The sequence below is a fragment of the Ursus americanus genome, chromosome 4, assembly GCF_024610735.1.
Source record: "Ursus americanus isolate L20-20 chromosome 4, mUrsAme1.1.p, whole genome shotgun sequence".
Lineage (NCBI taxonomy): Eukaryota > Metazoa > Chordata > Mammalia > Carnivora > Ursidae > Ursus > Ursus americanus.
The window spans coordinates 33,644,235-33,657,118 of NC_142130.1; the positions used below are offsets into that span (position 1 = coordinate 33,644,235).

The 12,884-nt window shown below is 42.1% G+C and overlaps 1 protein-coding gene across 21 annotated transcripts in view; it reads right to left on the bottom strand.

Annotated features, from left to right (window-relative positions):
• The window catches only part of KALRN (kalirin RhoGEF kinase), a 637,031-nt gene that overhangs the window by 219,369 nt on the left and 404,778 nt on the right, over positions 1-12,884 (bottom strand). For all 21 annotated transcript variants that reach the window (XM_087861563.1, XM_045812696.2, XM_045812695.2 and 18 more), the window contains exons 26-27: positions 5,894-5,963; positions 3,413-3,502 (exon numbers count right to left, since the gene is read on the bottom strand). In XM_087861563.1, coding sequence (XP_087717689.1) covers positions 3,413-3,502; positions 5,894-5,963 — 160 coding nt within the window. The remainder of the gene's footprint in view (positions 1-3,412; positions 3,503-5,893; positions 5,964-12,884) is intronic.

Sequence of the window (12,884 nt, forward strand, 5' to 3'; positions counted from 1 at the left end):
CCTAGGTATATGCCCAAGAGAAATGAAAACATATGACCATACAAAAACTTAAATACAGTGTTTATAACAGTATTATTAATAATAATGAAAAAGTGGATATAACCCAAATGTCCATCAATTGATGAATGGAAATATACAATGTGGTACCCCTATACAATGGGATATTATCAGGCCATAAAGAGTGTAGTGCTGGTACACGCTGTAACATAGATGGGCCCTGAGAGCATTAGGCTGAGTGAAAAAAGTCACAAAAGAACACATATTATATGACTCCATTTCTATGAAATGTCTGGAATAGGTAAACCTATAGAGATAGAAAATAGATCATTGGTTGCTTCGGGCTAAGGAATAGGTGGGAGGAGGTGGTGGAGGTGATAGCTAAAGGGTGTGTGTTGCTCTCTGAGGTGATGAAAATGTCCTACAATCGACTGTGGAGGTAGTTGTGCATATCTGTATTCACAATTCACAATATGCACAATTCACATACGAACACTATGAAATTGTTCACTTTAAATACATGTATAATCTACAGCTATAGCTCTATCTATCTATATCTCTGGGTGTGTAACATGGGCTTGCCCTGAGCTGAGGTCAGTGAGAACAAAGCACTGGGAGGAACACAGGAAGCACTTTAAAGTCACCCAAGATAGGACTTGCTATGTAGCCATGGAGAAGGGTAAAGAGGGAATTAAAACAATGATCGCATTCCTGCCAACTACCCCAGAAAGTAGCAACTTTCTCTCTCATCTGCCTCTTCCCTAGAGGTGTGCGGTTATAGCAGGACTCATCCAAGGATGGTGGGCAATACAGCCGGCAGCATGACACTGTGGACAAAGGAACATCGTGGGTTTCCCCAGGGGCTCTGGCAAGACAGCATAGGCAGTAACACACTGGGATGGCCCTCCCTCTCTGCCAGCCCAGGGAAGAGGCTGCATGTGGAGCAGCAAGGAAAGCCCTGCCTCTGGCGGCTAGGGCAGCCAAATCATGCTCACTAGTCACCATAGCATCAAGCATCACGGCCTCACACCTCTCACATCAGAGGTAGAAAATTCTGCACCATGGGAATGTGTGCCCCTTTCTGGAGTTTCAATTTCTGTGTACTGTTCACAGTAATGGATACTAAAAGACAGCCTAATGGAGGGCTTGTCTCTTTTATAGAACAAGGGCCCAGAGCATGTGTAGAACTTAGGGAACCCTTTCTGATGGAATGGGAAAAAGTTACAAATATTATGCGTTCTGGAAAGCTCTGGGAACAATCAGAAGACTTTACTGCTCTCCCTCCCCACCTCTTTATGCTGAGCTCTAGGGACTCCTACCTAGTAGACTGTTTTTCTGGTTTTCAGTGGCCTTCCCAAATAAGGGGGAGGCTCATCAGTCACTACATTGGAAATGGGGGGGAGGGATAGGGTGCAAAATTTGGGGTATATCTAACTTACTAGTCGAAGTCTAGAAATTGGCTAGAAACAGGGATATGATGAATATAGGACTAAAGGAAAATACAGATTAGCACCACACACTAGGATGTGTACAAAATGAACCAGGCAAATCATCAGCCAACCTCAAGGGGCCCACAGGTGGGAGGAGGTGTGCGTAATAGAAGGATACATTGTTAACTTGCCTAAAGGCAAATTGTTACAAATGCTCTAGGACAGATGCAAAGTGTAACACATGCATAGAGAGAGGGAAGGATTCATGCAGGAAACATTTGACCTTTAAAGGATAGAAAGAATTCTGGAGAGAGACTCTGTGTACACACACACATACACACACACAGGGGTAAGACAGAGCACCGTGAACAAAGGTGAGGAAGCAGAAGAGACTAGGGCAGGCTCAGAGCACAGGGCATGTATGTTCAGAAAATGCTAAGTGGAAGACAGGACACAGGGCATATAAAACTTCACAAAGATCCTTCGGGTTACTGTTGATGAATAACATCTTAAGAAAAATCCATTATTAACAAAGGTAACAGTGGTAACAGAACATCCAATATGATATCCAATCAATTCTGATACCAAGTTAAAAAGTATTCTTCTTGAATTTTCCATTTTATCTTTACCAAATCTAACCTCAAAAAAATTCCTATTTGGGACACTCAGGACCATTTCTCTATCAACGTTTCCTTTAAAAAAAATTCCTGTATGTTTTTTTCTTGTCTGGCTTTCTCCCATTCAAGTGTCATTCCTTCACTGAGCAACAAGACACTCGTGGAATCATTTCTGTTACGGCAGCGCCAGGCTACAGAGATGTTCCGAGGTTTCTTTTGTAGACTTGAATATGGGAATGATATTTAAATGTCCGCATTCGCCAAGGTCCTTAGCACAGCATCTTCCCTACAGGAAATACTCAAATACTAATGGGAGGGATGAAAGCAGGTAGGCAGAAAGACAGACTGACAACTATTAAAAAGTTCTGAATTTCATGTTGCTGTCATTTCTGACAGGACTACCATAATGGCCGTCACTCCTACAGTCTCTCTCTCACTGAACTTCCCTGCCCCCCTCACTTCTTCTCCCTATTCTTCCCTTGTATCCTGCGTTGACCCATTTGGTTCTGTTCACTTTGGAGCCACCAGGTCACTGTCTGGGGACCAGCACTCTGTAGACTTCTACCATCATTCACCAACAGGACTGGATCCTCATTCTGAGGTGAGGGATCTAAGGCCCATCAGTGCCCACGTGGCTTGGCTTCCATCACAGCACAAGCGCTCAGCCCTGGCTGCACTTACTCTCACCTGGAAACTTTCAAAACTCTCAAAGTCCAGGCCAAATCCAAGCCAATTGTACCAGAATCACAGGGATAGAACCCAGGAACCGGTATTTTTCAAAGCTTCCCAGGTAATTTGAATGTGTAGTCAAGGTTGAGACAATTGCACTAGAGTAGTGCCTCTCAAACTTGAGTGGGCACTGGTCACAGGAGGGCTTCTTCACCCTCAGGTTGCTGGGCTTTAGCCCTGGAGATTCTGATTCAATAGACCTGGGTGTGGGGAGGTCCAAAATAGACATTTCTAACCAGTTCTCAGGTGACGTTAATGGGGCTGGTCTGGGGACCACCACACTTTGAGAACCCCTGCGATTGAGGGAGCTGAATATGAGTAGCAGAAGTGCAGCATCTTATCACCTGGTCACCTGTGTTATTGTTGGTCTCCTCTACACAGGGGATTTATGGCTAGCTCAGTTTCGTGTTGAGGCATGGAGGGCAAATGTGCCTTGTCTAAAACCCCAGCACTTGAGATGGGAGGGGGATAACCAAAAGACAAACACTGCTTTTGTTTGTCTCCATGCTTTATCCATGAGAGAGAGGTTTGGGTGGCCAAAGAACAGTGAGCACTAAAGGATAAAAACCCATTTTCCCAAAGTAGAGAAACATTTCCACCTGCTCATCCATGGCTCAAGAATGGAAGACTATGGCTTACATCAAAGAAGGTGCCTGCGTGCTCCAGGATCAGCTGGTTGGAATCAGGCTTGTTCTTACAGTAGGTGACGTACATCTGAAATTTGTCTGCCTAAAAAGAACAAAGGCAATCATAGATAAGCATCCATCACTTGCTCCCTTCTGTTGCCTGGGCATGAAGGGCCCAGCAAATGCTGTCCCGTTAAGCCCTCAGACATTGTGGGGCACAGGATTATCTGTGGCAAATGTTCTGGGCTTATCTGGCCCATGTTCCCCTCACAAACTTTGGGATGCATTTCTCCTACCTGCGGGTGGAGAAAGCTTGCTGAAAGTGAGCTTATTTTGATACTAGTCTGCACTAGAAAGAATTTAAAAAACCAATTCACATAATGTCTTTTAAGGTTGGTTAGAATTTATTTAGACATTATCCTTTTTTTGGGATTACCTACAATTGTATTTCCCCTCTTGAAAAGTGACAGCATTTGCTCTAGAAACAAAAACTGAAGAATGAAAACAAAGTGTGCCCTCAGAGGTAGAACTGCTTGTATTCCAAAGGTCTCCATTGGGGGTAGTTTGTAGGGCATGCCAAGTGACTATGCCATCATCTCCAACTTCCTAGAAGCAATGACAGGAGGAAAGGAAAGCAACGTGATCCTTTGGGGAAGGCCCTGAACAATGAGTCCTAACCAGATTGTTACTTCAAGCCAAGAACCTTGTAGCTTGGTGCAAATTCATTTCTTGTTTCTCTTAGGACCCTCTGGGTTAGCGCTATGTGTCCTTACTTGGAAGGGTGTGTGTATTTTGGCCACCATGTACCTTTCCCATTTGTGAAATGCTGTTGGTGTTAGAGAATACTTGGAATGTCCTCTTCTGAGAAAGCAGCCCAGATATGTGTTAATTCTCGCAGGTTTGCATCCACGCCAGTACTTTTCCAAGTGCTTTTCATATATATTAACTCATCTGATCCTCCTGAGAACCCTGTGCAGTGAGCTCTATTATTATCATCCCCATTTTACAGATGTGAAAACCGTGGCATAGGTTGATGAAGTAACTTTAAATTCCCATGGCTAGAAAGTGGCAGAGTCCAGGCCAGCTGACTTCAGGCCTCTTGGTCATAACATTGCCTTTCAATACACTGAAACAGCTCCTTCTACCCTCCTGTGTGAAGATTATGAGACTTACAAAAGTCACCTTTGGATAATTCTTGGCAAAATCTGCATATCTTATGCAATCATCAAAAGTTTTCTGAAACCAGTTTTAGGGTTTATACACTATGTAGGAGGCATTTACCATCCCTAAGACATGCTGATAAATCATACTTACGGTTGACTGGTGGGCAGATCCACAAATTGTAAGAAACAAGATGTAAAAAAAAATCCCTTCACTCGTTTTTTCTCTACATTGGCTGTGTAAGGGATCATAAATTGTTTATCAGCATTAATATGAACTGCGCATGGGCTCATGTATTTAGAGGCAGAAAAATGTATTAGCACAAATAAGATGGCAGCCAAAGACTCCTTAAGAAATGAGACTATGCCAGGAAGAAAATGTTAAGGTTTCATATAAAAAGAAAAGAAAAAAAACCAACTCAGGTCTTAAGCTGTGGGACTGGCTGTGATATTTACTACATGTCAGCGGACTAGTCAAACTCCTAGGTCATATGAACCGTTTTCATCGATAAAATGCACAGCATAACCATAGCCCTGCCTAGTCCATAGGCTCTTGAGAGCAAAACTCTCTGAATCGTGAAGACATTTTGAAAAGCAGCCCATTTTGAGTGGAAATCATAACAAGACAATTATTAGCTAGAACTCCTGATGCGGGGAAGGAGTTCCACGTGTAGTTGCATTTAGTATCACCGGTGGACCTCCCCGGAGATGTTGGTATTCCTGCCACATATCTGAGCTCAGAATAACATGGTGTGGAGATGCTAATGAAGACTAAGGTTTCCGTTTACATAATCAGAACCTGGTACCTTTAGCCCATTCACTTGGCCCATGACAACAGCACCAGGAAAGAAAACAATCAGCCACGAGATTCGTAGGTCAGAACCGGGACGGATACCCATGGAATCTGTTCTTCTCTACTAAGGAAGAAAATGCTACCAATTGTTTGGTGGATTCCTAAAGGTCTAATCCCCCAATCCTTATCCTGTGAAAACACACAAAACCAAACCAGTACATGGAACTGGAGTAGCCCATCTATCAAGGGCAGTGGTGTTATTCCACTCTCCCGATGTCTCAGTTTTAGAAAGTTCTCGGAGAACTTAATGTGGAGCTTGGACACAATGTCTAAGGACTTTTCCCAAGGAGGACTCTGCTCCTTGGGGATGGAATGCTTCTCCCAGATCTACTTCTGCCCCCTCTCGAGAGTCCTGGTCCTGTGTTAGAATGTCAGCAACACCATTCCTCAGCTCAGGCACTGAACAGTGATGCCATCTGACACCATCTGCACTCCTGGAAAGCATGGCACAGTGGGAGAAGAAGGATTTCAGGTCAGTTACCCAGGTAACAAAGCAGTGTCCCACATCCTCAGGCAGCTGCTCATACTTCTCCAGTTCTTTGAGGAAGATGCTGCAAAGGGAGAGAAAGGCTGGATCAGACACCTCCACATACTGCCTCCCTCCCCACCCCGATAATTATACCGAGGCCAACACAACCCCATGAACTCTCCTTAAACCTCCATATTTACACATGGCTTCTCCACTCTCCAAGTGACACATGGTGAGGAGTGGTTTTAAATATATTAGAATTGATTTCATTAAAATTTATAGTAACTGATTAGTGCTACTTAAAATTGTATTGTTTCCCTTAGGGATTTACACTTCTCAGGCTGAAAAGCAATTAAATATTATACTTGTGTTGGGGCTTTCATTTTAACTGCAACTAGGAATCTATTTTTTATATAAGTAATCTGAACACATTGTAATAGTTAAAAAATATATAGAATAGATAACAAAAAGAATAAAATAAATATCATCTATGATGCCAGAGATGAAGTGGAAACCTTTTGAATCCTGCAAACACTTCTTTCCAATTCTTGGCTTCCTTCTTCTCCCCCAGCAGCTACTCTGTGCTAAAAACTCTGAGTTAATGTTTCCGAATGCAGACATCATTAGGAAAGAAAATTCAATGGGGAAAAAGTCACAACATAGTTGCAAGCTGAATTGAATTACTACGAAATCATCTGCCATTGTGGATATCCATGCCCTTGGCTCCTTTCTGTGTGAAGAAATAATGAAGGGTTGACTAAATCAACTTCAAATTAATATGTTAAGCAATTGGTTTGAGCTCAGAGAATACAAGCTCTCAAGAGCCAACATCACTGGAATGGAATTTATTTTTTTTAAATCACACAGAGGTTTTATTTTTTATTTTATTTTTAAAAGATTTTGTATTATTTATTTGACAGAGACAGCCAGCGAGAGAGGGAACACAAGCAGGGGGAGTGGGAGAGGAAGAAGCAGGCTCCTAGCACAGGAGCTTGATGTGGGGCTCCATCCCAGAACGCTGGGATCACGCCCTGAGCCAAAGGCAGACGCTTAACGACTGCGCCACCCAGGTGCCCCCACACAGAGGTTTTAAAATAAAAAATAATTACAACACTGTGGGGAAACATACTGATGGAAATGGAAGATGTAATCTTTACAAAGTGCAATGTGACAATATCTATCAAAATTTTAAAAATGTACTTATCTTGTCTTTCTGCAACTTTAATCCTGGAAAATTTCCTATATATTTTAATTAACTTTTGTATAAGATGATGTAAAACATGTGCATTCATGGTGGTACTGTTCATAATAGTAAAAGATAGTCTGTAGATGACAAAGTAACCAGGACATCTACAGAACCGGGTATTACACAGCTATAAAAAAAAAAAATGACAAGGCTTTCTGTATTTTCATATGAAAGATCTCCAGGGAGGGCCGTTAAGTGAGAAAACGCAAGATGTGGAAGAATTTATATAACATGTCACCTTTTATCTAAGTACGGAATATGTATTCTTATTTCCACCCCAAGAAACTAATGGTTAAAGCATACGATGTCAGTTATGAAAGATAAGTCGTGAGATCCACTATACAGCATCATAGTACCTACAGCTAACAATATTGTGTTGTACACTTAAAGCATGCAGAGGGGAGATGTTACATGAGGTGTTCTTAAATAATAATAATAATAATAATAATAATAATAATAATAATGGAGGAAACTTTGGGAGGTGATGGATATCCTATACCCATGGCCTTGAATGATGGTGATAGTTTCATGGGTGTACACTCATCCCTAAACTCATCAAGTTGTATATATTAAATATGTACAGCTTTTTACATGCCAATCATACTTCGATATAGTAGTTTAAAAAAAAGGCCATTACCGTAAGAAACCAAGTGAAGGCATAGGGGTGGATAAAGAGAGTAGTGGGTTAGGTTTCTCAATCTATATTTTTAAATTTAAGTTGATTTTTAAAATTAATTCAAAAATTATATTAAAAGACATAAAGCAGTTCTGAATCACTGTACTACTTACTTCTGTCTTTGGAAAAAATAAATTTTATTGATTTGACCTACTCTGCCTGGCTCCTATTGTCCAAGCATTCTGGCAGTATCTTATAATTACAGTCACTTATGGGTTTTGTGTAGGTGTTCCTTGTGTTACCCCCCTCAATAACATAGGAAGATGTTGTTTGTGGTTTTAGTCGTATTTGGAAGGCTACAATGCTAATGATTGGTGGGACCACAGATGATATAATTTTTTGTCCACCTGCAATGCAAATTTTTCTATAATAAAAGAGCATTGCTGTTGTAATAAGATAAAGTCATTTAAAAATTTGGGGGGACTCCTAGCAGTACCCATTTAATGATAATCATCCTTCCCCTAACATGTGAATTTTAGAGCATCCTGATTGAAATCATGGAACAGAAGTAATTATCATACCATTTGGGTTTTCGAAATACAACTATGCAGTGCTCAAAAATCAATAAGGTATCCTATTTCCTGCTACTTTTAGAAGAGCTGCAGGTGACACACATGTATTTAATATGACTTCTAAAACAGAAAATATTATATAATGCTGTAATTGAGGATCAGACTTTTTTCCAGGCCAAAAAGGAAACACCCTGTTTTTGCTGCAAGAGAAGCAGTCGGGGGGGCTCCTGGATGGCTCAGTGGGTTAGGTGTCTGCCTTCGGCTTCAGTCATGATCCCGGGGTCCTGGGATCGAGCCCTGCATCTCATCGGGCTCCCTCTTCAGCTGGGAGTCTGCTTCTCCCTCTCCTTTGGCCCCTCCCTCCCTGCTTGTGCTCTCTCTCTCTCTCTCAAATAAATACATAAAATCTTTAAAAAAAGAGAGAGAGAGAAGCAGTCTGGTTCCCCACCATAACACCAAGACATTTATCATGTGGTCCTTCCTCATGAGGAACAATAAATAATATAATATACAGCATCTTCAGGAGTAGTTTTCCAGAAGGTGTTCAGATGGTCACTCAATATAAATCTCAGTGAAGTCAATGAATACCATGATGGACTGAACAGGGCCTGGGGTGGGGACTGCAATGGCTTGGTGACGGGGGACAAAATCTGATGGGGTATTCTAGGACAAGGACTGGTGAAAGGAAATGAGACGCTTTAAAGAAGGAAGGACCTAGAAGGAGAGAGGCTCTGGAAGAAGAGACAGAGGGGAGAAGTGGGAGAATCTGAAGGCCCCTGGCAGTTGGGATAAACCGTCTCAGCTTGTGGAGGACCTCTGCTTCCCCATCTCAGGATCTCACTCCAGTCTCCTCAGCTCTGACTCCCATGGTATTTATGCCCTTCTCTTTTGGGGTGATCAAATAAATTATAAAACAGCCAGATCAGGACATCCCACACAGGAGACAATTCAGGGAGCGTTTCCTTCTTTCCTTGACTTATGACCCAACGTTAGTGGTCTGGTTGTTTAAGGTTAATTTTAAACAAACAGTGGTAATTATCCCAATAGAACTGATCATTGATCTAGACACTGAAGACAGTGCTAGGAGTTTTCTTTAAAATCTTGACAATCTAAATAGAGCAATACCATGACTTTTTGTGATAGTAGTTATCAAAAACCTACGGCAGGATGCGTAGTCTAAAAAGTCTCAAGAAATGAACGTGCTGTAAAATGAATTAAATGGATTGAATATTATTTCTGTAATGAATGCCTTTCTGGAAAATGAAGGTTTTTAGCAGCAACGGCCCCTGCCTACCCTTCTATGTATTCTGTGTCTCCGTTTCCGTTTCTCCCACAGCCAAGCAGAAGTGAAAGAACCAGAGTTCACTCTTACAGTTGTGAGGGGATTCTTCCAAAACCTCATTTTCCTCATCTTTGAATACCAACCTCGTGGGGTTGTTGTGAGGATTTAATAAATCCATGTGGGTAAGGAGCCCATCCCAGTGCCTAGCATATAGTAGACACTAAATAAACAGCAGTTCTCTGGGACCCATGCTTCCCAATCTTAATAAACTCATACTCTGATAAACATACATATTGCACACTTTTCCCCATTACTGGAGACTCCTTCCTAGGAAATGCTCCCCTAGGGGAGCCACTGTTGGAAAATCTATAGATTACCCTCCCCTAGAATAGATCCTGGGAAAGTTACAAAACTTGATGTTGGGAAAAGCTGGGCTGAGCTGGTCTCTTTACTGCAGGGCTTCTAAAATCCTATAAAATGATGTGGTGCATGTAAGTCTCTGAAGTAGATAGTGTGCAATGCTTCCCGAACTTCTCTGCAGGTTTTGGGGGGATGTATCAGACTTTGTCTCAAGGAACACTCCTGGAAAACTCTGGTGGGGGGTCCCCACACCTGGTTGTGCACTGCCCCCTGGGGTTTGGATCTGAGTCTTTGCTTTGATCAGAAATCTCCCTGGGTAATTCTACTGCCTCCGGTCCACAGGCCAGCATTCGAAGGCAACTGCCTCAGAGTCCACTGTGCTTCTAGTTGGCAGATCATATAATGAGCCTGTACAATTTAATTTTTTAATAAAAAAATCTAAAAATTAGAAAAACTATCTTGTGCTGGGCATATCTCTTCGTAACTTTGAGTCAGACATTCACTACTATCTCAGTGTGATTGCTGAAGGCAAGTGGCAGTATTAAATTCTATTTTGCTTTTTAATTTAAAGCTTATGAAGATGACAGATTATGTAACTCTGATCCATATCATTCCATCTACTTCAAACAGACCTGACGAGTTTAAATTAAAGCCTGAGAGGTCACGACACTCTCCAAGGATGACGGAATATTCCATGTCGTCTCTTCTATAGCAACATCTTGGTCCTCGCCACTTCAATAATTCTATGTGATGAATCATGAGAGAACAAGCCAACCAAGTAGTTTAAGTGTTTATGTGAATGTCTTCGGTTCTTTTTGAAGTGAATAAAACTTTTAAAGAAATGTCAAAATCTAAGCCAAGTCATTACTCTATTAAATTACCATGATGCAATTTTTGTGCGGTTACTTTCTGAGGAAAATGCCTCCCTCTGGCTTTGTACAGAATCTTGGGAAATGAAACCTCTACATTTACTGATAGAAAAGCTTTCTGAGGCTTGTGATTAAGTACTATGGAAACAGCACCATTCCAAAGGTACCTTGAGTCATTCTGATTTTATTATTTTCTCCAAAGGTAAATTTGGTCTATGGTCTCACTGCTCCTGGAGAAGTGTCTCCTTCACAGACGGTCTCACAGTGTGGTCCAGCAGACGGCCCTTTACATCAAGGGTGCAGTCTGTATTTACAGGGGAATGGATTTGATGATCTTGTGTGCGTGTGTGTGTTGTGTGTGTGTGCACGTACGTGACTCTCATACGTGTGCACTTGTTGGAATGACAGAGGTGGTAAGAAGGGGAATGAAGGTAGGGGCTGTGGCAAGGAGGAGGAAAAGCGCAAGGAGGAGGATGCATAAATAAATAAAGGTGAAGGTAGGGTGAGGAGAGAGCTCTGAGGCTCACTGCTTTGCAGGAAGTCCAGGACACTGCCTCCTTATCAAAGCAGGGCTGGGTTACTGTTTTCATACAAGGGCAGCTAGACATCATTTCTAAAGAATTCACTAGTGACCAGACAGATTCAGAGTCTAGCACGTGAGAGGCTCTAGCGTGCAAGGGCTGGGCCAGCTGATCAGCACCTTGGGACAGCTATGAAACCCAGGAGAGTCATGTGCACTCCAGGGAAGGTGTGGGGTTGTTCACGGAAGTGTTGCAGTCAAGTTTGATCACCTTGGCTGAGCCATGACAGTCACCCTTCTCTGTCCCCTCATCACACACGAGGAACTTCAGCCTAGATTAGAGATGAAGGGGAGACGTGTGCAGGGCTGGACTTCTACTCAGCATGTTTCCCACCCTCAGGCTCCAACCTCAAGGAGCAGTTTACTTTGCTGCACTGTTGTCTGTTGAATAAGTTTTGCTCGTACCCCCTAATTGTGTTTAACTTGTGTGATTGGATGAACCAAAAAGTATCTGCATAGATATGTAAAGGTTTAATGTTAAAATAAACATAAAAAAATTAACCTCACATTTAATGTTACTCATTTCCATTAATGCGCTGTTTGGCAACTAGGTGTGGATCTATGCAATTAGTGTGTACAACTAAGATTAACGTGAGTTTGACATTTAAACAAATGTTTAGACTTTGTCTTGCCTTGGATATGCCCTAATACCTGTGACCAGCACCAGTGTTGACAGCTTACTGAAAAAACCACCAACAACAAAGCCACACATCAATTTTTATAGGGTCCTTCTGCTGGGTTGGGTCAGACCTGCAGTTATCCCTTAAGGTATGGATTTGGGGTCCAAGAGAAACCACAGCAGGTCTTTCCCTTCCTCTTACCCTGATCTTTGAATATTAAGAAGATGACAGTGTGATGTAATTGGGAGTTCGGAAGACCTGGAATCTTTGGCTGTGCTACCAATAGGCTTGGGCAGGTCACAAACCTTGGTAAGTTCCAGTGTCTATAATATAAGGGAGGAGAACAGAACTAGATTATCTTTAAAGGTTTTTTTCCAGGCTTTTATATTTTGTAATTCTGTGATTTCTGTAAATGGGATAAAACTAATACCAAGGGCACTTGGAGTAAGAAGAACACAGAAGGCATAGAATAGGCATATTTTAAGCAAGGATGTGTGTTGGAAAGCAAGAGGAGAGGCAAACGGGAAAAGGCGAAAGCTGTGGCCTAGAAGTGTGTCCTGCAGACCCTGCTGTAGGTTGCACATTCCTTCTCTTACCACTAGGTGGAGCCAGCTCCTCGCCTTGTAGCTGCAGAAAAACTACCCACCCCTCCACACCCCACCACCCACCCCCTGCATTTTGTTTCCCCGACCAGACGTTTAATTTAGGACGTGGAAACCAGCATTAAAAAAGGGGAAGGAGAAAGGGAAGCAGAACCTAATGCAAAATATCAGAATGTATCACACATTCTGTATCACACACATACATAATAAGGATGTGATTTTGAAAAACTCAGTGTCCCTATTATATATAAGCATG